Source organism: Desmodus rotundus, chromosome 10 (assembly GCF_022682495.2).
Source record: "Desmodus rotundus isolate HL8 chromosome 10, HLdesRot8A.1, whole genome shotgun sequence".
In the NCBI taxonomy this organism is placed as follows: domain Eukaryota; kingdom Metazoa; phylum Chordata; class Mammalia; order Chiroptera; family Phyllostomidae; genus Desmodus; species Desmodus rotundus.
The window spans coordinates 29,220,218-29,246,727 of NC_071396.1; the positions used below are offsets into that span (position 1 = coordinate 29,220,218).

Here is a 26,510-nt window from a genome sequence, read left to right on the forward strand (position 1 = left end):
GAAGCTGCCCACAGCGCCTGGGTGCAGAAGCTTGGAGGCCAGGACTGGGGCACCGGGCGTGGCCACACCCGCACGGGTCCTCATGAGCAGCTGGTCACGGATCAGCCTGCCACGTGTGGCTCTGCAGGACCAGCCTGTGGTCCCGGCAATCTGGGCAGAATCACACAGGCCTGCTGCATCTTTTAAGATGAAAAAAAAAATTACAAGGTTTTCCTTTTATTGTCATGAAAACCATAACTGAAGCTAGTTAATCCCTTATGAAATGTCTGCCTTGCAGAGTATTCTCCCGCCGTCTGACAATAAAATGACTCTGGGATTTCGCTGGGCTAATTCACAATTTTTTCCTCTGTGTAAACCGTTTTACAAGCAATTTTCTCAAAGCCTCTCAAAGCTCTGCTGAGCTCCCCATACAGGCCTGAGCCGTTTGATTTTCCCTAAAGGAGGAGCCCTTCAATTGCTTTCCCAGGGCTGGAACCACCGAGGTCGAGATTTCTGGGGACCGGGCTTGGGACCGGGGCTCTCTCTCCTGCCTCCAGCATCTCCTGGACGATGACTTGCAGGGCTTTTCCCAGCAGGCTGGCGGGGAACCGGGGAGACAATGGAGGGACGTGGATGAGCGCCGCGCACCCATTTCCATGATGCAGAGACAGGTAGTAGGTGTAATCGCAGATGTATCTGCAACCGCAGGAGACGCGAGGTTACTCCTCGGGCCAGCCTCTGACCTCAGCCAAAGGTAAGCAGAAGTGGCGATGTGGCACCCCCAAAACATGAGAGAGGACAGCCACCCAGGGAGGTGAAGGTTTTGCCTTGGAAAGAACACGTTACTGGGAAAAGCTGGGGAGAAACTGGCTCTCGGCCTCAGGGTCTCATAAGGAGCAAGTGGCCGAACTGGGGAAGGACCAGATTTTCAAACACTGGACCCAGACACCGTTAATTCGTGAACCCTCTCATCCGTGTCTACATTCATTCTTTTGTTTGTTTGTTTGTTTGTTTGCAGGGAGGAGAAACGACCTACTGGGAGTCAGGGTGTGGAGAAACAAAGGTGAGACAATCTCTATCTGGGGCTACATCAGAATCCTGCAGTCACCACCTCCGCCGCGAGAAAGAAAATATAGCATCCACAACATGGTAGCGACTCTCCGAATACGCCTTTACATCTTTTCTCTACCAACGCAGCATGGCAGCTTTCGGAAGAGGGGACCCGGGGTGCCAGGGTGGAGAGACCCCAGACTGGTCTGCAAGGGCTACCCCAGGAGGCACCCCGTGACCAAGAGTCCAGCTGGACCCCACACGGTGGCCTCTCAGCAGGGAACGGGGACACCCTGAGGGAAGTTGGGTGGGAGGACACTGCAGCCACCCTCCTCTTCCCGCGCAGTGACGCGACAGAACTCACCTGCCCGCATCTCGGGAAAACGCCACCTCCACGCCTTCCACCGCTACGCGCCGGCTGACGGCCTTCATGCTGACCCGAGACTCGATCACTTCCGAGCCACCCGGAAGGCACGTGCCCAGCTCGGGCCGGAAGCCCCGGACGTCGGCCTCGCGATAGCCGTGGTTCTTGCCACACTGTTCTAGAACCACAGCCTTGGCGGCAGAGTCCAAGCCCACGTGCACGGTAAGCTGTGTAAACGGGACGGCAGGGAGTTCAGGGAAACTGAGGCGAGTCTGCTGGCCACTGTCACGGGAGGGCCGGGCAGAGGACGAGTGCAAGGCGGCAAAATCTCTCAAACCCCAACTGTGCATGCCCGGACCTGCGCTTTCTCGATGCTTCCACCGCCTACTGCCTTCCCCTAATTAATATGCTGGATTGGAAAACAGCGGGAGGGAAGCCCAGGGTCTTGCATTTGAATGCTTTTATATTTCAAAATATTCTTAAACGGGGTAGAATATTCCTTCCTTCCCAACCCCTGTCTCCCAGAGGAGGGGGGCGCGGCTCCAGCTGGTGCCAGGGAATGGTATCTCTTTAATGAACCGCTGGTATAGGAAGCTGGTAACAGTGTTAATACAATAGCGTAAGAATTTTTGGAGCTGATTATTTTCCCTCTTGAAAAAATTGCTAAGTATTTTTATCAAAACTTTTGGGTCATGGTCTTAGTGGCTTAGAGGTGTACATTTTGTTAATCTCATCAGCTTGTCCGTATTTTTTCTGATATTTATACCAGTTTATTTTTATTTATTCATTTTTAGAGGGGAAGGGAGGGAGAGAAACATCAATGTGTGGTTGCTTCTCACATGCCCCTTAACTGGGGACCTGGCCCACAACCCAGGTATGTGCCCTTACTAGGAATTGAACCTGTGACCTTTGATTCGCAGGCCCATGCTCAGTCCACTGAGTCACACCAGCCGGGGCTATACTAGTTGTTTATATAGTAACTGTTCGATTTGAATCAGCTGGGTGTGATGAAGGTGGGCCTTCCCGGTGGGCCATGATCTCACCTCCCCCGGGGTCTGCCTTCCCACTGCCCTTCCAGGTCCTTAGAAGTCCTTGCCAACCTTCCCTGAGTGAGCATGGCAAGGAAATAACCCCAGGGCACCTCTATTAGGTGGTACCTATCTTTTGAGTCCTGGTTGGCAACAGAGCTTCCATTTCTTTTCCTTTTCTCTCTCCAGCATCTTCTTCCAAAATCTGTACAGTATTTCAGCTTAAACTTCCAGAAAACAGACCTTATAAAATCTGCCAGGACCATACAGGTGGGCTGCCGGGGTGGGGCGCACTTCAGACACCAACCCTAGAACTTGGGTCCAGGGGCTCGTAGGCCCTGGGGCTCCATCCCATCCCCAGCTCTCCCCACCCCGACTGGCTCTCAGCCATCACTCACTTGCGGTTGAAGATCTTCCCAGATTCTCATGACTCTCTGCTTCACCTCCCTGTAATCCACGGGCAGCTGAAGCGTCCGCAGCTCCACCTGCATGTCATTCCCCAGGCCCAGCTTGGAGAGCTCCTGTAGAAAGAAGCAGGCAGACTTGCCTCGCTGGGTGGAAGGGGGCATCCCTAGGAAGCTAACATTTTGGGTTGTCCATCACACTCCCGGGGGCCTTCTGGGGGCTCGAACCCTGCCTTCAAGGAGCTCACACAGAGGCGAGGGGCCAGCGGGACAACCACAGTTCCTGCCCCTCGAGGCCCAGGGAAGCTGCTCCCGTCGAGATGTGGGTGCTCAAGAGGCATATCTCACCTGGCCTGCAAGTTAGGACATAGGTCACAGACAGGGGACTTATAAGGGACAGATGGGGTGAGCCAGGTGAAGAAGCTGGGGAAGGTCATGCATGCCAGAAGGGGTCACTGCAGAGGCATTGGGTAGGGGTAGGGGTGGGCAGGAGAGCCTGAGGCCTTGGGGCCAGGGCTGGATATTTAACCTTCCTGGACTCTGACCTCAGCATTAACAGGCGGGAGCACCCCCAGGTATGTTGACAAGCAACCCACCACCACCTCTTGTGGCAGGGAGCCCCGGCTTGCGGGGGGAGCATGGGAACAGAACTGGAAAAGTCTGCGGAAGTCAGATGGAGTGCCTTGTGAAAGGTTGGGTTTTCTCCTCAGGGCAGGAGGGAGCCATCAAAGGGTGCGCACTAGGTGCTAATGAGGCAGAGCTGCATCCCGGGAGGACGGAGGAGGGGTGGAGGTGGACTGGGGGAGAATCCTGGCGTTGATTTGGGACCTGCCGAGTTTCAAGTACCCAAGGGAGCTGGTCCCTTGCTTCTGCGTGACTGGAGCTCGGAGAGGCTTCTGGGAGACACTGGCGGGCAGGGTGGCCAAAGCCATGGGTTTAGGGGAGATCTGGAGAGGGAACACCCAAGGTCAGGAAACATCCTCCTTCAAGGGCAAGAGGAAGGGCAGACAGGTTGGGAGGAGAAAAAGCAGGAGAGAGAGATCTTAAGAGTGTGCATTTCACCGTTGGCAAGCATTAAATCAGGAACGTCCCGAAAAGCGTCCCTGAGAAGGCCAAGTCCTTCCCCTGGGCCAGGAGTTGTGCTTGTCACAGGCTGGGATTAGTACGTCCGTCCTTCCTGACTCCCTTTCCTGGTGTTTCGGGACGTCCAGGAGCACGCGTCCTTGGATGGAGAGGGCAGCCAGGGATGCCAGGCCTGCCCGAAGTTTTCTGGCAGCAGACTGCAGGGCCCTGCCCCAGGCTCCGGAGCACTCGCATGCGCCTGGCCTGCCCAGACGTGGGTCTGCCGGCACTGCTGTCATCAGTGGGGGCACTTCCACCCGACTGGGGTGTCTCTGGTCTGTCCTCGGCCAGCTCAGTGTTCCTGAGGGGCTCTGCTCCACCCTCCAGGCACCGCTCCGCAGCCCTGCTCCCTCGACCAGCTCAAGCTCTGTTCTTTTCCAAAGGTAAGGCTAAACCTGTGTCCCCACTGGGGTCCTGGAGGGCGCTCTCAGCTACCTGACTGTGCAGGTGGGAGGTGAGAAGGAGGTGGGCATGCCAGGTAGTGGACTGGGGGCAATGGCGGAAGTAGATCGAGCTTCTAGGTTGGCGTTCGTGGGCCAGACAGACCCAGGGGCTTCCAGGTCTTGTGGTGCCACCTTGGCCCCTGTGCTGGAGGGAGGGAGTGGGGCTGGGCACCGAGGCAGCCCAGGCCCCAGCCCTTCTGCACGCTCTCAGTTCAGGGAGCGAGGGCTGGAGGTGCCGCTCTGGCGTCCCCTTTTGCTTTGCCCTGGGGGTGAAGAGACCTTGGCTTAGCTCAGAGCTGCTTCTCAGAGCCCAGCCCGCCCACCCGTGCAGAACTAGTTTCTCCTACCCTGGGGAGTTCTCACAGGGCCTGGCTCTGAGCGAAGGCTGCAGAAGAACCCCAAATCGAGTGGGGTTGCCTAGGAGTCTGTTTGCAGGGCTGTGCCCTGAGGCGCTGCTCCAGTTCCGTTGTCAGTGGAAACAGCTAGGAGTTAGGCTCAGTAAGCCTGCAAAGAAAGCCATGCCCAAGGGCTGCAGGCGGCACCCCAGCCCAGCTGGCCTGCCGTGGCCCAGCACCCAACCAGCCTAGCAATTGCTCGGTGCCTCCAACTCACGTGAAAATGCAGCTCTGCTTCTTGGTGGGCACACTTGCAAAGCCCAGACCAAGGCAGGCCATGGAGTGATTACCCCCTTCTTTCTCCATCCCAGCCTTTCCTGTCCACCCCAGCCCAAACCGGGTGAGAGAGGGGAGAGGGGAGGGAGCATCTCTGGATGTCCGGGTTCAGGGGCTGGGTGTGGGGAGCTTCTCACGAGAGTTTCCTGTGGCTGGATGACGAAGCAGCACAGACTGGGTGGTCAGAGCAGAACTGTGTGGTTGCCCAGTCCTGCAGGGGAGAGGCCCACTCTGAAGGTGCAGGCAGGGCCGGGCCGGCTCTGAGCCCTGTAGCAGAAGGATTTTGCACCCTGCCTCTTCCAGCTCCTGGTAGTCCCAGACATTCGGTAGCTTAGGGCAGCGTCTCTGTAGTATTCATGGTGTCTTCCTTTGCACATCTGTCTCTGTGTCCAGTCACCAGCTTTATGAGGACGCTCAACCTATAGCACTCTCTAAGGCCATGCTTTCCAGGAGACCGATGGCATCACTCCGGCCATGGTGGAAAGTGCAGGGAAGCCACGCGGTGGGCCTCCCTGGCGTTCACAGAGCTGGTGTGGGGTGGAGAGTGCTTCACGTTGGACACGACACCTCTGTGTGTTTTACTTCTCTGAAAGACGATGCCCAGGCGGTCTAAAGGTCCTGCTTCTGCTTTGATCAGGTGCCCCTTCCAAGGTCTAGTGGGTGCTCAAGCAAGCTTGGCTGCAGGCTGACTGTGGAAGCCCCTGCTGCGTCCCTGCGGGTCTCCTGGCTGGGCCTGCGCTCCGTGCCCAGCCAGGGGGTGGGGATGTGCGCTCTAGGTGGAAAAGAATGCAGAGGCCGCACATTGCCTCGTGTCACTTCAGGTCGCTTTTTGTCACCAGATAAGTTAAAAAAAATTTTGCCAAGAAGAATCCTTGGATATCAGAATTGCAGATAAGGGATTGTGGGCTAGTATAATCTTGAACTTGTCCATGTACTATAGCCTTGGTATTATTGTCTGGTATCTTCCTGATGTATTTGCTGTTCTTAATTAGAGTATCACCCTCTTCCTCTCTCCTTCCACTTTTGTCTTGATGAAGGGAAGCTTGTAGCTTGGCAGGTCTTCCCTGTTACCAGTGACAGGGACAGCCAGCCTTCCCTGGGAGGCGGAGACTACGGCTGACCATGCGGTGGGGCTGGAAGTCCCAAGGCCAGCTGGTTCCCCTGGGGCCCTTCAGGCAGGGGAAGGCGCTAACGGACATCCCCCACAGGGAACAGACCAGTCAGGGCAGTAACTGCACCTCCATGGGTCCCAGGCCTCGCCTAGGCCCTGGCCAGGCTGCTCTGGCGGCCCTGGGAAGCCTGTAGCCATCCTGATGAGGCCACCAGGACATGTGGTCAGCTGGACTGTGGTGTGGGAGGTGCTACGGATTGAAACGTGTCCCCCAACAATATTCAAATGTAGAATCCTCCCCCCTCAGTGTGACGGTGTTTGGAGGTAAGGCCTTTGGGGGTGATCAGGTTTAGACAGTCTCCTGGTGGTGGGGCCCCTGCGATAGGATTAGTGCCCTTATTGTAAGAGGAGGAAGGGGACAGAACCTTTCCTTCTCGGACCTGTGAGGACACAGCCAGAAGGTGGCTGTGTGGCTGCAGCCAGGCCCCAGCGATAGCGGCATAGGGAGAGGAAGGGGTTTGAGGCCCGGCTCTGCCACCCTTCGCAGAGTACGTTTGGGCATGCTGTTTGAATGCGGTGATTCACGAAATGCGCCCAGGACACTGCCTGGCACAGAATCGGGGCTTTGTCTGAGGGATTGATGCTTATAATTAGCCCGCATTAATTTGAGAAAGTCATGTACAGGCTTTATTGAGAGTGACATTTATTAGAATTTGATGAGTTGGGGCCTGTCAGAAGCAGCAAGTAGAACATTCTGCACAAGCAGACGGCAGGCCGCTGGCTGCCACCACCCTTTCTGCTGAGAAAGGCTGGTTATTTTAGCAAAGAGAGTGTAGCTTCTGCGCAGACCTGGGGAGCGCCAGGGGCCTGTGCCTTCCGGACTGGCACGCCTTCCCAACTAGAACTGCAGAGCGTTCTGTGCTCGAGGCGGGGGGACCCGAGCCTGGCATAGGCAAGCTCGCCAAAGTGGCATCCAGGGCACTGCTCTAGCCAAAGGGGTGACTGGGCGGGGGGCTGCGTGCCAATGAAGGGTCCATAATCCCTCAAGGATGCCTTCAGCCCACCCGTGCTGGGTCCTGAGGAAGCGGGGTGGGGAGGAGGCAGGTCTTCTGCCTGTCTCCCCCATGTCTTCTGCTTCCAGGTCATCCCAAATGTGGTCGCCAGGAGCACATGGCAGCTTAGCAAAGGGAATCGGAGAAGGGAAAAGGACACCAGTTGCTCACGGGATTTTTTTAAATTCCCCGGGCCTGTGGCACCAACTGGCGTTGCAAAACAGTTGCTGTTTTTCTAAATTCTGCTTCTTTCCCTTATTGAGTGAGAGTTCAGGGCCAGCACGAGGAAGCAGGAGTGCATTTCTTCATTCAGGACTTCCAGAAAAACTCCTGAAGCTCCTGCAGTGTGGTGCTTTTGCTCAGGGCTTGGTGTGTCCTGGAGGGTCACTTTGGTGGGGTAGACAGTGACTAGAAATAGAAGGGGGTGACAGGAGGCCCGGTTGGAAGGGCCGTGCTGGGCCTGGGCTGCGTGAGGCTAAGCGTGACCACGCCTGTGGGGTTGCAGCTCAGCAGGGCTGCACCCAGGGCTCTGGCCTGCGCTCGGAGGGTTGGTGGGAGTGTGCTGAGGGAAGGGAAGAGCGAGGCTTGGAGATGTGTGCGTAGATCTCCTTCCTTCCCTCCCTACACCCTCCTTCTCTCCTTCCTTTCTTCATCCTTCTTTCCCTTGCTCATCCATCAGCCATTGGCTGTGGACGCAGAGCCTCCTACCTGCTGTGAGTGCTGGGCTCTGGCCCCCGGTCTAAGCGGGCCTGTGCCTGTCTCCAGGGAGTGATGACAGATGAGGGCGGATCACGGGCTGCTCTGGGTCTGCTGGATGGAAGGGACCTGCGAGCCACCACATGGTGGCTGAGACCAACCCAGTCCTGAAAATCAGTGACCCCACGATTCCAAGTCTTCTATCTGGGTCAGTGCTCCAAATATTTTTGATCACGTGTCCCTATTAACAAATGCTTTAGTGCACACACACATTCACTCCAATGAGCTGATGTCTTCATGTCTTGAGGTGTGATAGACACCTCAGGTAGGTTTCATCATTAGTAAGTGGGTGTACGTCTGCATTTTCCACGGTTTCCTTCGTTCCGGCCGCCTTTTGGCCGGCTTATCAGACTGTCACTGTTTTTGTATGGAGCTGGCGCTGAGCTCGTCAGAGGGTGGGAAAGGTGGCACTCAGCCGTGCGCTCAGGTCTTCGTTACTCGCGTCATCCTCTCTTTGTGGGTCTGCCGGTCCCACTCGTGAGCACACCTTGGTTGTGATTTGGGGTCAGCGCAATGAATACTGGGTGGTGCAGCCCTAAAACCTTTAACCGGCGGAACTACTCAGCTATAAATAAAAAGAGGGTCAGAGATGGAGGGCCTCTCTGACCCCATGGTGTCCCTTCCTCCAGGGTGACATGTTCTGTCCTCCCTCAGGGCACCATGGCTGTGGGTGTGCACAGCGAGGCCCTCGTTAGTCCAGCTGCAGACACTGGTCCACGTCCGTTTCTGTCTCACCTTCACAGACTAGAAACAGAACATCACCCGTGTCTGGATGGTCGCCGTGATGAAACCAGAAGGTAACACATGTTGGTGAGGACGTGGAGAAGCGGCAGCTTGTACCTGTGCCCCACGCTGATCGTGGTTATAGTCGGGCTCCACCACGTGAGACCCACATCCATAAAAAGCGTAGGAAAATTTCCCAATTGGACAGATGCAATATATTATTGCCGACATCATTTTCCGTCCCTGAAAGGTGACCAGTCAGGACACTCAATGGAGTGGAGGTAATGACACCTCTCCACTCCTTTCAGGGGCCTTTGCCTTGATTTCAGAGTGCTGGCTTAATAGGGTGTATGGGAACTGCATGATGCTGTTCCTGGCTGCTGGAAGCGGGGTTGGTGTGGCCCTGCTGAAGGGTGACAGTAATAGCTTGTGGGGGCTCATCTCCAGGATGGCCCCAGCTACGGACTGAAGGACTGAGCACCCCAAATCTGTGTGTTGAAGCCCTGTCCCCAGTGTGATGGCATGTAGAGGCGAGGCCTTTGGGAGGTACTTGGGCTTAGACGAGGCTCTGAGGGCAGCGCCCCGTGACCGGTTTGGTGCCCTGAAAGGGCAGGACAAGACCAGAGCACTCTCACGCTGGAGCTCGTTTCCTCTCCCTCCCTCTGCTTCTGCATGCACCAGCGAAAGGCCATGTGAGGTCAGGCGCAGGAAAACCTACCGTGCTGGCACCCTGGTCTTGGAATTCCAGCCTGCAGCTGTGAGGAAGAACCGTCGGTTGTTTGGGCCCGCAGTCTGTGGGGTCTGCTGTATGGCCCACCTGAGTGAAGACAGCCCTCCGTCGAGTGCGTGCATGCGTGCCTTCTGGTACTCACACCCTGCTGCAGTCACCTCCTACTCAGGGAGCCCCAGCTGGCCTGTGACTCCTCGTAATGCGTGGAGCTCAGCCAGCTCAGGCTGCCCTGCTGGGTTGCCCTCGGGGAAAACTCACATGGGAGGGACAGGTGGCCCGCTGTCCCGGCTCCCCAGGCAGGCCTCCTTGATCCCAGCCCAGCCTTCAGCTTATTCCAGCTGCTTGAGAAACCCAAGCAAGAATCGCAGAAGGACTGCCCAGCTGAGCCCAGCTGACCCACAGAGCCAGGGAGAGAATAAAGTAGTGATTGTTTGACACCACTAAGTTCTGGAGGGGCTGGGTTTGCGACAGTACACGCTTGACACAGCTTGGCACCTGGGTTCTTTCAGGGGTGAATTGCCGTGTTTTCCATGTTTCTCTGCAGCCTTTGGAGGTCCGGTGTCATTGCTCCTTGGTGACTGGACACAAGAACAGTGCATGTTGTCGAACTGTTGAGAATAAGATGGAGTTGTTTCTTTTTTTGAACACGTGGACTTCATCACCACTCTTCCCCACTGACTGCAAAGTGCACTCTGAGGAAAGACTAAATCCGCAGTAAGTGTCCTAGCTCGGATTGCCATCCCCGTCTGTTAGGCAGGCGAATGGTTAAGTGAGACTAACGGGGCCTGCTCCTTCCCGTACCCAAAAGCCTGCCAGACCCAGAGTTCCAGAGCATCAGGATCTAGAAGGCATTTTCTCAGGTGATGGCAAGAGAGCCTGACCAGTAGCGGTGGGCCTTGGCTCCCGGAGAGACGCTGCTAGGGATGGATGCCAGTTGTCCACATGCATGCCACCCTGCAAATCCAGACCGGATGGAATGCGCGTGCTCCCCAGGGACGGGCTGAGGCTGGACCGTGTTGCCTCTCTACCTCTCTGGTGGCTGGATCTGAGGATGGTGAGCTGGGTGGAAGGGGTGTGGCCTTGATACTGGAAACACAGGATTAGGTGGTGTGTCTTGGAGGCATTGAGAAAGGCATAGCTGAGCTCAGTCTTTACAGGCCATTTTATTTGATTGAATCTGCACAGCAGACTCTCAAGCCAATAAGAGGAGAAAGATAAAGATCTGGCCAACTTGGGTCTCAGTCTCCTTACTGTACATTGGGAGCAACATCAATGCTGTATCTCCCATAAAGGTAGTCAGGGCCACTGGTAGGTCAGGTAAATTGACAAAAGGAGGTCCTTCCTTAGAGACTTTGCTGGGAGCAGCCAGGTGTGGGCTCAGGGCTGGAAGGCGGGCAGTGGTTTAATAAGAAAAATGAATCCTTTGTTATTTTTTTTTCCCTCCATCAGTCTGGCTTGAGGCTTGTCAATTTTGTTGATTTACTACAAGAACCAACTTTTGGGTTTTTGGCTTTTCATTATTATGTTTCTGTTCTCTCTGATTTCTGGTTGGCTCTTTCTTATTTACCTCTGCTTAGTCAGGTTTCGTTTGCTCTTCTTTTCCTAGTTTGTGAAGGTGGGCACTGAGGTCAGGGATCCAGACCCGCCTTCTCCTCCAGCACTGCTGCGCGTCCTCGCGCGTGGCGCTTCCGTCCCCAATCATTGCAGACACTGCCCCACATCGCCTTTGGTTTCTTCCTTGACCCGTGGCCTATTTTGGTCGTATTGCTTAGTTTGCAAATATCCGGAGGTTTCCCAGGTATCCTTCCGGTGCCGATTGCTGATCATAAGTCCATGGTGGCCAGAGCACACACTCGTGTGTTGGGGACCCTTCTGCCTTCACCCAGACTTTGTATAGCCCAGGGCAGGGTCTCTCCTGGTAAACACTCTGTAGGCACTTCAGGGCGGGTGTGTCCTGCCCACTAGGGCGGGGTGTGCCAGCAATGTCAGCCAGGTCAAGTTGGTGCGTAGGTTGTCCATCTCCTGCGTCTGCACTGGTTTGCTGTCTGCGCATCCTACCCACACTGAGAGGGGCGTGTCGGCATCTCTGACTGGGCGAGCGGGTCTGTCTCTCTCCCTTGCGGTCGGTTAGTTTGGGCCTCACTCGTTCAGGAAGCACTGTTACTAGGGGCATCAACGTGTAGGGCTGTTGCGTTCTCTTTAATAGTTGGCCTTGATTTTTTGGCTGCTTAATCCATAATCGCTAAAGGACTTTTTGTCTCTAAATCATGAGATCTTAGAACATAGTTGCCAAGACAGGCAAAGGACAGGAATTGTCTTACAAGTGGGCAAAAGAGATGGTGACCCCAGCAGGAGGCTGTTGTGGACCACAACCCCAAATGCATCTTGTGTTCCCTAACCATCTCCCTATCTCTGGGGAGCCCTGTGCCTGAAATGTCACTGCCATAGACCCTTCAGCATCATTAGTCTCTGCCTGCACATTTTTGAAAATGCCTGCAAGAGAGGACACACTTGTCAGCCACCTCCCTGTCCAGGGGGGAGGTGCAGTGTGTCAGTGCTGGGGCCCTGGGGGTGGGACCCACAGCCAGGAGAGTCAGGAGCACCCCAGAGAGACTGGTTAGGGGTACAGCATAATTATTGGTGATTATAGCTGTCAGCCTGCAGGCCCATCAGGGCCCCATGGATTTTGCAATCCCAGGTGTGGCATCCCTAATACAACGCTGACATTCTTTAAAGATGTGAGGGTGGAGATGAGAAAAGGCATGCCCGATTGCTTTCCTTTCTTGTTCCCTCGTCTTCCCCCAGAGCCCTGTTCATCCTCCAAATGAAGAGGAAACAAAGCTTGTCTTCGGAATCTCAGTTCAGACTTTGCATTCCGCTGCCCTGAGTAACCTGTGTGCTTTCCGGGGTCACGTTTGTTCATGTGCTTTTCTCTGCTGTTACACTGTGTGTTACGTTTTCGCCGTATTTACGGCTGCACAGGTAAAGCCCTGGTGCCCTTCACATTCCGGTCTGGATGCTGCGAAGCGAGGTAAACAGGCTGAAGGGTTTCTCCTGCTGACGGCATGTGCAATCCAGGAAGGACAGGGTGGATTTCCTCGAGTCTTAGCCCGGAGACTGCACCCCCGTTGCCATCGTGTGAGCTGTCAGACTGAATGAAGGGGGTGTACGAGGTCACGGAAAAGGATATCTGGTCTTGGAGCCCCACGTCCACAAAGCCCGTTAGGGTGGTGGCTGGGGAAGCAGTTGGCGCTGAGCGGGTTGCCATAGTAGGTGAGGCCCCTGTGGACCTCAGGGAGGTGTCGGGGGTCTCATTTCATCATCCAACGTGAGGCTGGTTATCATTGTCTCAGGCTTCCTGTGTTAATCAAGGAAATAAGATGAACTGCGCTGTGGGCTAGGGTGGAAAAGTGCCTGTCATACGAGGTATGTGTGTCTGTGTTCACCTACATCACAAAAGGTTTCGTCTTGGGCTTTGGTGGGAGGATAGAGGCCCTCTCAGGAAGAAACCCAGAGGTGAATCCAAGGAACGGCTCCCTTGTGTAGTCTGCGGGACCCGCCCTTCCGCTCAGAGCGCCGCTCAGCTTGGCGCTGCTTCTCTGCCTCTTCGGACCTGCCACCCTCTGTTCTTCATGACGACGACTTTTAAAGCAGCGTGTAATGAAGGCACGAGGCCACCTCCTGTCCAGAGCAAAGAGAAAGCACCCTGCAAATCAAGTTGGCCAGATCTGGCAGGAGCCCGACCGCTCGGCCTCTTGGGCCGGCTTTATTCTGAGTGTAGTTACGTAAGGTCTTGCCCAGCTGACCCGTGGTGTGTTTCACAAAATTCTTGCTTATCCGCTGCCTTTCCAGGCTCGGGCTCTTCTACAGGAGCAGAGGACATGAGTGCTTTTGAAAGAATAAGGTATGGTCCTGGCTCCAGACTTAGCGTGTGCAGCACCCAGAAGGTGACGGCGCAGCCACTGCCCCAGTGACAAGACCAGATGTGACCGGGGAGGGCAGGGCGCCCACCGCAGGCTGGCGCCACATGAAGTGCCCAGGCACATGCTGTGGGTCAGCAGCATGCGTCCTCCTCTGGGTGTCTGGGAATCCCTCTCTCCACTGTGGGCTCTCAGCATGTACGTACTTTTTTCTGCACTGTCCCCCTTTTAAAATAAGAGCACTCTTTTCCCATAGAAGAGCAACCACAGCAAAAATGCACCAAGTTATCATTTGTTAGCAGCTCACCTTTCTTAGAGGTGAGGTGCCCCAAGTACAGAATTGCATTCTTTTCCTCACTGCCTGGAAGTCTGTACACTCCCATTGACAAGGCCTGGCAAGGACTGAGTGCTCATTGGACATCGCCCGTGATATTGACAGGTTGACTTCGGCCAGGAGAGTGCAGGCTGGAAGAGAATGGCATCCGCTCATGTATCCAGTCAGCACACAGCCACTGGAACATGGGCCTCAGGCCAGGCCCTCTGTGGGTGCAGGTTATAGTGACCCAGGGAGCTGCGTGTGCTTTGTGAGCTAGAGCCCGTCTCAGTCCATTCCCGTATCTGCAGAGTGGGTCCGATGTCTGTATGTGAACTCGCTCAGACCTTGCCTCGGTGTCCCACTTGGATGACCGGCCTGCAGTGGATGCTGGGCCACAGTGTGCTGGCCCTGTCAGTGGACACTTCGGTCAGGTCCCAAACCACAGTGAGAACATCCACAGAGTGGCAGGGGATGTGGGGTGACCCAGGAGGGCCCAGGAAGAGAGAATCTCCCACAGACTGAGAGTGAAGAAAGTCTCTAAAGAGACAGAGAGGGACTCTGCCCTGCAGGAAAACCCCACAAAAAAGGGGACAGCGGAAGCCAGAGACTGACAGTGGGACCCACGGGGAAGGCAAGCGGGGCTGGGGAGCTGGGTTCCAGCCAGCCAGTGCAGGACACTGCTGCTTCCTCATCCATTGCTCACGTGGCTGCTGCTCTGGTCATCAGCCCTGCGGTTGCACGGTGAGCAAGATCAAGCAAGCAGGCTGTTGCCTCGCCGTGTGTCGGGCGCTGGCAGGAGGGCTGCGGAGAGGACACATGTGTAAACTCACGGCACAGGCCAGCCACGCTGGCCGGAGGCACTTGGGTGAAGAGCCTCACTGTGCTCCCCTTGCTTGGTTCACTGGGGGCTGGCTCTTGGTGTTCCTCTGTGCTCCTCTTCCTCTGGACCGGACGTGGTCTCCCCCCGTGGAAGAGGGAGGTGAGGGGCTGACCCTGGACTTCACTCACCAGCACCTTCGGAGGTTAGAACCTGGGCACTGCTCCTCCATGGCATGTGTCCCCAAGCACTCATGTCCTCCCTCCACTGTGAAGTGGGGATGACAATGTCACGTCAGCTTCTCTGGACTGCAGGAGAGACTCCGTGGGCTGCCAGCACAGGGAGGTTTGGAGAATGTCTTCCCCCTTGCCAGAAGGTAGCCGACCTTCACGGAGGCTCCCCCAGGGCCTCCTTTCTTCCCTGCGCTGCTCTGGAGTGAAGGGACTCGAGTCTCCCAGTGCAGTGCTTTGGGTTACAGTCATTTTGTTTCTGAGCCATTGTCTCATCTGCAGGGTCCCCCTACCACTCCCCAGGAGCCCCCAGCCCGCCTCGGTTTCCGCCTGGCTTCCCCGGCTGGACCGGTGAATCTGAGTCCCAGATGACCCTCTTCATCATGGCCCTTTCTGCGCGGGTCTCCAAAGTCAGCTTCCATTCTCCAGCAGCTGGGAGGCCTGACCGGCCAGCCTCCTGGCCATGTGAACTCTGCCTGGAGGCGCCGGCAGTGTGCCCGACCCCGTCCCAAGGGCTCTGCCTGTGATGTCGCCCATAGTCACCCAACCTCCCTGTTCTACAGGAAAGGAAACCGAGGCACAGAAAAGCTGGTGACTGGTCTTGGGTCCCTGAGGTCACAGCTGTTGGGGCTGAGAGGTGAACCCAGGTGACTCTTCCATTCTGGAGATTGCGAAAGGAAACGCAAGGGCCTGGGACCTTCGGGGCTCCCCAGAGCAAGCCCCGTCTCCCAGGAGCAGGCTGCAGACACGTGGGAGCTCATGAAAACCATGACCCAGCCTTTCTAGAACGCTGTGTGCGGCAGTGTGAGGCTTGGCAGTGAGCCTGGGGTTCTCTGAGCTGCTTCTGGTTGAAAAACTCCGAAATCTATCTCAGGAGTTGTGACTTCCCATCCCGCATCTGCGTGGACCGGCTAGAAAATCAGCGACATGGTGGCGGCGCATGTGAGGTTCCAAGTGGTTCTGCTGCGTCACCAGCCGGACTGGGAAACGTTGAGAGTACACGCAAGGCCCTGCCTGTGACTTCATCTTACAGAGGCACGATATTGCCGGTCAGAGGTGCGTGAGGTGGTTGCTTTAAGGGAAGAAGTGATTTGCAGTAGTGATGAGACCCCCCCACCCCATGGACTCTCCCAGGACGTGCTTTTTCCCAGTTGGCTACCTGCTTACAAATGAAGGTGTTTGTTAAAATAACCAGTTATTTAGTGCTTACCTTGTGCCAGGCATGAAGCTTCAAAAAGCTGCTTTTACAGATTGACATGCTTGCTTGCTTTACGTACTTACCCCTTTACTCCTCAGAACTGTCCTGTAACATCAGCACCACCATCCCCCCCATTCCGTGAGTGAGGAGACTGAGGCCCCATAGCCCAGAAGGGTGGGGGCCATGGGGACCCAGTTCTTGGGGCAGGCTCAAGCCTTCCCAGGAGTGTCCCTTTAGCCTTGTTTTCTTACCACTCAGTCCCAAGGGCCACCTGGGGACAGGCAAGTAACAGCCCAGGGACCAGGGGCCAGCCCTTCTCCTGAGGCCCCGAGCATTTATTTTCTCCCCTCCCTTGTGGACCTGGCTCCCAAGGGGCCCGTCTGTACACTGGGTTTCTCAGAGCTGCAGGAGGGACTGGCTGGGCGCTGTGTTCTGGGTCTGGGCCTGGCGGGTGTTTACCTTCACTGCTTCCCAGCTGGAATTCACCAGGTGCTGCCGGAAGGGCCCAAAACCTGAAACCAAAGAGATTCTGGTTTGCTCTGGCCAGGTCCAGGGTCAGGGGCAGATGGGGTGTCTCCCCCTGTGGGAACCTCTTGTGGCTCCCAGAGCCATTGTGGGTCCCTGCAACGCCACATGTCCCCTTTCTTGGAGGTCTGAGACCTTACTGACCTGGGACCATACTCAGAGTTCACTTATGTGAGGCACTGTGGGGGAGCCAAACAGGAGCATGGGACTGACCACCCCTCCCCCACCGAGCTAGGAGGCCCTGGGAAAGTGTGCACAAGTGCCCAGTTAAAATGCAGGCCTTGCAGAGAGCCCAGAGGTGCCCCAGACAGATATGCCCAGGCCTGTGCTACTGGGAGTGTGGAAGCAAGCCAGTGGTAGATAGAGAGCCTTTTCAGCAAACGGGTCTGAGACAGTTGGACACCCGTAGGCAGAAAAATGAACCCCTCACCGTGAGTCTCCTACCTTGTACAAAAATTAACTCAAAATCATACACTTTAATGTAAAAAACTATAAAACTTTTAGCAGGGAAGAGGGAGAAAATGTAGTGCTGGGCACAGAGCTCTTAGATGTGATACCAGAAGCATTGCATGATCCGTAAAAGTAAACACTGGTGGAGCTGGGCCTCTTCAAACTGGAAAGCTGTGGCTCTGTGAAAGAACCTTTTGGGAGGGGAAAAGACAAGCTACAGAAACAAAACCCGGAAAAGACAAGCTACAGACCAGGATAAAATAGTTGTAAATCTCATCTCTGACAAAGGCATTGTATGTAGACTCTGTAAAGGACTCTCAAAACTCCATAGTAAAAAAGCATCCCAATGAGAAAATGGACAAAATACATGAAGAGGCATTTCACTGAAGAGGATACACAGATGGCAAATAAACACACAGAAAGATACTCAGCATCACCAGCCACCAGGAAAATGGAAATTCAAGCCACAGTGAGATATTACTACACTTCTAGTACAGTGGCTAAAATAGAAATACCGGTAATACCAAGTGTTGGCGAGGATGAGGAGAAAGTGGGTCACACACACATTGCTGGTGGGAACGTAAAATGGCCTTGCAACTCTGGGAAGCAGTTTGACAGTTTCTTATAAAGCTGAAAGTGGACTTCCTACCGTCTGCTTACGCTCCTGGACCTTTAGCCAGAGAAATGAAACTTATTTTCACACAGAAGCTGTACACAAATGTGCACAGCAACTTTATTTGTAGCAGCCCAGAGTGGGAAGCTACACAGACATCCTGCAGTGGGTGAACAGTTCAACAAACTCTGGTTCATCCAGATGGTGGACTGCCACTCAGCAGAGGAGAGGAGAGAAAACGGTGGAGACAGCACAGACGTCCATCGGCCATTGAATGGGTGGACAACACGTGGTATCGTCCACGCACTGGGTTGTTATCGGTCAATAAAAGGAAGTGAAGTGCAGGCGCATGTCCCACCATGAGTGAACCTTGAAAGCGTTAGGCCGAGTGAAAGAGGCCAGTCCCAGAAGGTCTGCCTCGTGTGTGATCCCGCTTATAGGAAATGTCCGGAATGGGTAATCTACGAAGGCAGAAAGGTGATGAGTGGTTCGTGGAGGGGTGGGGGAACCATTCATGTAAATTCCTCTGAATCTATGATTACTTCAAAATGAAAATTTAAAAATTGTGTGCTTCGGTCCAGTTAATACCACACACATCTTGTTAAAATTCAGACCTTGATTGTGTGGTTTGGGGTGACCCCGGAGATTCTGCATTCCTCAGAAGCCCCCCGGTGGTACTGAGGCCGCTGGCCCCCTGGACCACATTTTGAGTAGGGAGGCGTGGAAGGACTAGGGTCAGAATACTTTAAAGAGGAGCAGGGTGGATTGGGGGAACTCCTGGGGGGGGCGGATTCAGGGGCAGCCCCGTCCATGGGGGTGGGCCTGGGGAAGGCCCTGGGGTGGGGCTCATTCTGGGAGGCAGCAGAGCCCGGGCTGCTGGACGAGGCCGGTGGACGGAATAGCTTGTTCCTTGAACTGGGAACAATCATCTACACTGTGTACTATTTCATAACTTAATTGCAGTGAAAATTTTGAATAAATAAAGTAGAACTTTGTAGAAATAAGTAGAATTCTGTAGAATTTTGCTTTGGGGAGGATAGCAACCCCCTCCTGGGGCTCATTGAGGGAAGGTTTCCTGCTGACCTGGGGAGAGGTCACACCTTGTGACTCTGTCCCCCTTGCGGTTGCTTGTTTCCACAGCAACCACACCATGAAGTGGCCCCTCCAGAGCCCAGGCCATGGCCTGGGGGACAGCTGGGAAGGGTCAGCTCAGAGGTGGGGGTCAGGCTTCACCTTTTCACTTCAGCCCCAACAGCTGGGTGACCTTGAGTACGTTCCCTCGTTTCAGAGCTTGGGGTCACTCGTCTGTAGGGGGCACTGATGGTAGTCGTTGAGAGGGCTGTCGTGAGGATTAAGTGAAGCACATGGTGCCACTGCTCTGTGTGCCACTGCTTGGAGAGCAGGGTCGAGCGGTGGCCTTCGGTGTCGAGCCCCTTACCTCTCTGAGCGGCTGGGTGTGTGGACCGGGTGAGGCCGTGCGTGGGAAGTGCAGCCAGTTTCTCGAGGGTAGTCGGTGCTTACTGAACGCTGAGTCCTTCTGCACTGTGGCCCCATTGGGGCTAGGACAGGCTCCAGCCAGGCCCTTGCTCTGCCCTGATTCTCTCTGATTGCCTGATGCCGCCATTTCTTCGCACCGCCCCACCCTGGGTACAAGCCCCTCCGTTGGGCACCTGTCCTCACCCTTCCACGATGAGTTCTGTCTGCACGCAGGCCTCTGAGTGTCCCCCAGAATGACTAGTATGGAGGCGCCTGTATCAGTTAGGGTTCTCTGGAATAACAGTAGGTGTTTGTCCTTTCTGGGTAGACACCTGTCTAGAAAGAGACTGATTACAGAGAAGGGCTCCTGGGCCTGTGGCGGCTGAGACGTCCACGATCTGACGATTGCAGGCTGGAGACCCAGGAAAGGCAAGTGGGGGTCGTCCCAGTCCGAGTCAGAAGGCCTCAGAGCCAGGAGCCCCAGGCGTCAAGTCCTCGTCCAGGGGCAGGAGAAGGCCCACATCCAGTTCCTCAGTCAGGCAGGGAGAGAGTTCAGCCTTCCTGGGCCTTGCTACTCTGCGCAGGCGCTGAGTCAGTTAGATGCTGTCCCACATCGGGGATTGCCATCCCCCTTACTGAGCTCACCCATTCAGGTGTGAACATCTTCCTGACCCCCTTCCTCGCCCCCCCGCCCCCAGACACACCCAGAAAACATTTAGCCAGACATCTGGGTGTCCCTCCCCAGCCCCCGCCACTCCCAGCCCAGTGAGGTTGGCATGTGAAACTAGCCATCACAAGGCCTAAGGGGTGCTGTGGCTAGAAGGAGGGACCAGACCCCTGGGGTCTCTTACTTCATCTCCTCTTCAGAGGGGCCCATGCTCAGAGCCCCAGGTGGCTGCCTGGCCCCTGGGCCTATGACATGTGGGAGGCCCTGTGTGCTGGGCTGCAGGCTGCAGACACAGGCGGCCCTCTGCTCCCAGTGTCGTCTGGAACACACCTGCGGTCCTGAGGGCCAGCTTCCCGAGTCCTGGCCGTGTTTCTCAAGTTCACCTGAGTTCCGGGGTGGGGCAGATCTGTGATTCAGTGTCGGCCTCCGAAGCCCAGCGCCCCGGACCTCGGGCCCGCAGGGCAGGAGTCCATTCCGGCAAGGACTGGGCCTCTGAGTCCTCAGCCTGGGAGTCCCGTGTCAGTGGTGCACAGGGAATGGAGACTCTCGGCTGCTGTCCCTGCGCCGGGCAGTGAGCTGTGTTCCCTGACAGTGACTGAGTGCTGTGGAATACATAAGTCTGTATCTGCCACTGGGGGCAGCCCGCAGAAGGAAAGAAGTTTCAGAAAGCATTGTGATAAGGGCCAAACCCCTGAGAAAGCAGGTGCCTCCTTTGGTGATGGTAGGAATGCTAACGCGACGGGCCATGCACTCGCTCAAGTAACGTCCTGCTTCAGAGCCCCTCTCGGATCACCTCGTGTCTGTTTGAAATTAGGAGAGCTGGCTGGGCAGGCGAAGGCCTGGAGCTCTTGTGCTGCAAGGTCAAGGTTTGCATTCTAACCTTGGCAGGCCCTGGAGGGGGACTTGTGCAAGGGCTGGAGGAGTCTTCTCTTGGCATCGAGACAGGCCCTGTGGAGGGGCGCAGGCATCCCCAGGGCCCCGTGTTCCTGCGGCTGTCAGTCAGAGCCCTTGTTTTCCCACCGCCTGTCCCCATGCCAGTTGTCTTGGCCAGATTCACACACGGAGCCAATCCAATTAAACGGAAAGACTGCCCCTGGCAGCTCCTGGCATTTTTGACCAGGACCACCCTCTGGAAGCAGGTGGGCATCCCCAAACCACTGCTGGTTATCAGGCACTTCAGCGCACTGTGTTGCGTTCGCCAGCCAACGCAAGCTGATCGGACAGGCCGGGGTCCCTGCGGAGCTTCAGTATTCCTATTTCACTGGCTACAAGCATTCGCGTTCCAGGGGCACACTTGCCTTAGGAATTCAGGGGTAACTTGAACCACTCAACGTCTATCCCCAGAATACCACAGTGAGAGCAAGGGATAGAAAAGGTTTTCCAAAATGTTCTTTTTCCAGATTCCGAGGAGTTGGATCACAGTCTGAAGATGTTAAGACAGACCACTTTCACTTCGCTGCACACAGGGGGTGTTGGTCTCGCCTGTGGTGCCCGCACCCAGCACCACTCCGAAACTTAAAGTACGCCCCGCGTGTCTGAGTGAAAGTAAGGGCTTCGTAAGGACAGCAGGCCCGCAGGCCCAGCTGTGACAGGGACTTGGGGTGGCTGGGCTGGATTTGGGATGTGTTGGAGACAGGCCAGACTGGGTGGCTGCCATTCCTTCCCAGGTGGCCTTTTGGGTTCCGTCTCCAATGGGTGGCTCTCGGGTGCCTCTGGGTTTTCTGAGTGGCCCAAAGCTGTCCCTCCAGTCTGGGGGTCGGGGTGTGCACCTTTGTGGGGTGGTCACTGTAGATGGACTGTTCCAGCTTTACGATCCCTGTCCTTCCTGGGACCCCAGCTCCTCCTTTCTTGCTGAGAAACTGCACCACGGTAGCTGCCGCCTGGGCCCACTGGGCCCAGACTCAGTGACATCAGATGTCAGCCTCAGCTTCCCCCTATCCGCCCCCCCCCCCCACCATGGGCTGAAGGCCACAGTCTGAGCCTGGGCCGCATGGAGGCACTTACATGCATGCCACTCAGCAGCTATTTAGAGTGAATGACAAGCAGAAGCAGCAAGGCCGCTCGGTCCCTGATCGTCTTTACCAGGGCGCAGCTGGGAGTGAGCTTCCTTCTGGAATTACTGGCACTGCCGCTTGCCACCCATGAGCAAACTGTTTGTGCCTAGAGCCAGACAGCCTCACATTCCGGGGTCAGGCCAACAGCAGCGGCAAATGGGAGAGCAGGAAGCCAGCCTTACCGGTCACCACCACGCAGCCAGGCCGGGGCTCCATGACACCGGAGTGGGGCCTGCGCCTGTGCGCCTCCCCGGGTCAGAAGGCTGTGGAGCAGCCTGCACATGGGCTGTCAGAGCGCCAGGGGCCCTCCCACGAGGTCGCCAGGCTTCTGCTCCTGGGGGTGGGGTCCTCACAGCGTTCTGGGGCCCCTAAAGGCTGAAGAAGTGGGTGTGGGCAGGGTGGTAAGATGATGCCCCTGAAAAGGAGCCAGGACTCAGGCTGAGGGTGACAGATAGGTGGGGGGCAGAGCGCCATCTGGGACTTTCTGGCCACTTGGGTCTGGGTCAGTTGGCTGCTCAGTTGGATTCAAACATGCCTTTGGCGACTATCTGTCCTGTTTGCCCGATGCAGAGGGGTTTCTGGGGTCAGGGGCATGAAAATGGGCTGAGGCCTTCTAGTCCTGGGCTCCCCAGGACAGTGGGCGACCCTGTAAGTTGCTCGGGCAGGTTTCCCCTGTTGAGTAATCTCCCTCCACACCTTCCCCAGAGTCCCTCCTTGTGTTCGACCATTATGACTTGGTGAAATTTGGTTGTTCTTGAAACTGATTTTGCAAAATACGTTTAAAAAAAGAAGAAAGAAGAAACCAAAACCAAACCACAGGTGAAGCTTATGGTTAAAAGTGTTGGCTGCAACCCTCCCACACTAGGCTAAAGGTCCTCAGGCCGGTCAGCCTGTCTGTGCCCCTGCGGGCCCACCCGCTCTGTGAAATGGGCATGGTCCCAGCATCCCCTTTGTGGGAGGGGTTCTCCGGAGTTCCAGGCTAGGGCCCCAGTCCCTGGCAGGCCTGGCAGGCTGTGCACTCCCTGTTCCACAACCTGCCCACGGAAAGTGCTTCCTACGGTGCTTGACTGACGGGACAGGTGCCACTAACTGTTAGCCCCTGTCCTCTCAGCGCCCGGTCTGCCTCTGGAGGTGGTCCTCCTGCCTTTGATTGTGTCAGACTCAACCGAAAGGGCTCCCATCTGGGGCTCGTTCCACTACTGAAGAAGCCACAGTATGCAACATCTTGACCTTTCAGAATACACTACTGAAAAAAACACTCTTTGAAAAAGCTGATTAATACGACTTGCAAAATACAGGTTTCTCCTTCCCCTTCTGGGTGTGGCTGGGGAAGCCATAGAGTGGCTCCAGCACCTTGGTGCCTCCCCAAATTCACCGAGTCCTGTGTTAGAGGGCACGGCCATGTGGTTCCATCTTCTTGATTGGCCCCCTGGTAAAAATGTGCCACCCCCCCGCCCCGACATTAGGATCGCTGCCAAGGGCTAGACCCCACCTGATGCCTTCCTGGGACGCTGAACCAACGACCGTTCCTTTTAATTGGTCCCTGGTGTCGGTTGCAGGCTTGCTTGCAGAGAACAGGTGGGAAGTGGCATATGTCCCCAGTGGCCATCCCTGCCCTGCTCTGAGAAGCTGGGGCCACCTTGTTTTGCAGGGGGATGCAGGGCACTTTTGCTCTTGACCTTATTTTGAGATTAAAGTCATCAGTACCAAAATTCCAGTTGGAAAGTGTTACCCAGTTTCTCATGCTCCCTCTGGCATTGTTGACAGTATCTCAGCCCCCTTGTAATGAATGATGGCTCCCCAAGTTCATGCCATGCACCCAGTTCTCTCATAGTTCTGTGCCTGCTGTCACAGCTGTAAGCAGGATCAGGCCACTGGAAATGCCCTCATTTGTAAAGTTGGTGGCCTCTCGGGCCAGCTCTGATAAGAACACTAACTAGTGAGGTGGGGGTATGGTACCTGGCACTTCCTAACGGTGACTTATGGTGCCTCGGGAAAACAGACTCCTCAAGGGCTGAGACTTCCTGATTTTACTGATGCAACTTCTGCAGTTGTGAAGCTGCAATTTTTATTTTTTTCTCCAAAGTTTGACACGACCCATTCTTAATATGGACTGGAGTGTGCCCTGCTGTTTTCACCTCCCTGTAATTCACTTATTTTCTTAAGTCCTAAAAGTTTCCTCTAGTTTTGCAATTAATGAAACAGGAAATAAGAGAGATGATGTGTCTTTCCTTAGCTACAGTAACATGTCTATGATTGTATTTGTCCCCACCTGGAAAAAGAACACAGACACTCTCAGTCCGCAGTGAGAACAGTCTGGAGAAGTGTGGGTTCAGAGGTATGACATCTGTGCTTTGATTGCTTTTTCTGTTGTGACAGCAAATGGTCTCTACCAGTTGCCGATGTCAAGCACTATCTTTAGGCCGATGAAATACAGTAAGCCTGAGAACGGGAAAAGCAACTAAGCAGAGATGTTTTATTGAGCAAAAAGCGCAGTAATCCTCCTTACAAGAGAGAGTCCTGGGAGGAAAATATTTGTCATCGTATTTGCCCCAGGGACTCAAAGGGCGAGGTGTAGTCCCTGCCGCGAGCCAGAAAGTAAGCAGCAGCACCCACCTGCTCCCATCAGGGACAGCGGATGCAGGCGGCCACGGTTATGACGTCCCCGGACCTAACATACTTCATGTTGTGAGCAGAACACGAAACTTGGGGGGAATTGTTTTAAATTTCTCATTGGCAAGTTGTGACTTCTTGCTTACGCAAGGAACAGGATGAAAAAGTCTGTGTGTTGTCCCCAACAGCCCTCTCACCACACATTTGGTGCGCGACGCAGGAGTGAGGTGTACTCACACTGGTCAGGTTCCTCCTGGGAGGCGCAGAACAGATCAGCCAGTGAGCAGCAGTTAAGAATGAATGAATGATTGCAGTAATAATTGCGCCCCTCTGTGTGGAATGTCACTGCCTGCAGGTCTGCTCCTTGTTACCGTAAAGCACAGAACTCAGGCCACGGGACCTCTTGTCAAAGTACTGACAGATTTTCCAGAGTGTCCCTCTGCCAAGGCAGCCTTTCACACTCACCGTCCCTCACTCCTCTGCGTCTTCAGCTTAACCCTCCCACAGGGGCGGCACAGCTTCCCAAGGGCAGGGCAGGCAACATTCTAGGCTTTCTAGGCCGAGTGCTCTCTGTTGCGGCTACTCCACTCTGCCCCGTGGTGGGAGAGTAGCGAATGATGGGCGGGGCTGTGTTCCAGTCCTTAACTACGGGACGCAGAATTTCAAATTTCATACGGCCACGTGTCACGAATGCCTTTTTTTTTTTTAATGCTTCTGATTTTTTTCCAACTGTTTACAAATGTAAATGCTATTCTTAGCTCACAGACTGTGCAAATACAGGCAGTGGGCTACAGTTTGCCAAAGCCTGCACCAGAATACAGGTTTTCTCCCACAGGAAACCAAGACAAGGCTTGGTGACATTGGGGCTCAGAAGAGTCACCCCAACATGTGCCTCTGGTGAGCAAATTGTTTGAAGCTGAAGGCAGCCAAGGCCCTGCAGGCTTGAGATAAACTCCAGCCCATCTTTTATCTACCTGGAAGAATTTAAATTAGGGGCCTGACTGATCATCAGAGACAATCCTTTTAGACTTATCTGTAAGGCTCGGCAAACTTCTGATTCCTGAACTTCTGCTCTCCTTATTGTCCTGCCGCGACCCTCCTCCCTGCTGACACCTCAAGGGGATCCTTAGCTCAGAATGCCAAATGCACCTCATTTTCCCCTCCCTGGGTTTCAGCCTCTCCAAGTCTCTCCTGTGTCCGGGTTCCCATACATGCGCATGTAATTAAATTTGGTTATTTCCTCCTTCGAATCTGTCTCCTGTCTGATTTATTGGACCAGTGTTGAGGAAAGTTCCTTTCTCCCCCTCAGTGACAAAGCGACCTTTTGGTATGTAGGAACAAATTTTCAGCTGAATAAATAATAGATTAAAATTAAAGTCAAAATGAGGATTGCATGATTCTGAATATTCCATCAAAAACCCCCGTATTCTGCCTTTTTTGTTAGGTTTGCCCAGTGCTCAATTAGAGCATTCTGAAAAAATGTGGTAGGCATTTTTGTTTTCCGAACTATTGTGGGTTTGATTTCTACTAGTCTGGAGTGAGCTCACCGGGGTGGGGGGGGCTCACCATCCATTTTTCTCCCCTGTGGGTGTGTCTGTAATTGTTGCTTGTCCGAGGTGAGATCCAGCGCCAACCCCCAGGTGAGAAAGGACTCTGATGCTGTGCATCCATCTTTTTGGAGACTTCAGACACGATAGAATCATGTTTTTAACCTTTGTCATAAAGCATAGCTCTCAGATGCTTTTAGCATGTACTTATTTAAAGTTTAAAAATTTGAGACTTTCCTAACATTCTAAAACAACCATTCAAAACCGTCCTAAAACAATTGGTACATTAGAGACCAGGTTACAATGCTGGAATTCTCTTCAACATCCCATGGAAACTGGTATAGAAGATCCCAGTTTTTAGAAAGAATTTCACCTGGGACTGGTGCATGAAGAGCTTGAAAATTGGTGTTTAAAAATTTCCGGTGCTTTTCGATGATACATCATAAGGTAATATTTTTCCTGTCTTTTATGGGAGGAAGGTTTGCCTATATTTTTCTCCTGTCTTATATTTTTTCAATGATTTTTGCTAGGCAAAAATCATTGTCCTTTTTTTTTTTAAGAGCCACATCTCCTTGACTGAGAAGTAACAACTGTTGCTGTACGAATTTGTTAACTTCCTAAAACCCAGTAGCTTGCTAGCCCTGTTGTCTA

At 54.6% G+C, this 26,510-nt stretch overlaps 1 protein-coding gene across 1 annotated transcript; it reads right to left on the bottom strand.

Moving 5' to 3' along the window:
* Window positions 1-385: 385 nt before the first annotated feature.
* Window positions 386-21,915, bottom strand: PGPEP1L (pyroglutamyl-peptidase I like). The gene is given in 6 exon segments (XM_024561971.3): window positions 386-529; window positions 531-675; window positions 1,394-1,620; window positions 2,820-2,942; window positions 16,374-16,426; window positions 21,882-21,915. Coding segments are annotated over 6 exon segments (726 nt in total).
* Between the last annotated feature and the right edge of the window lie 4,595 nt (window positions 21,916-26,510).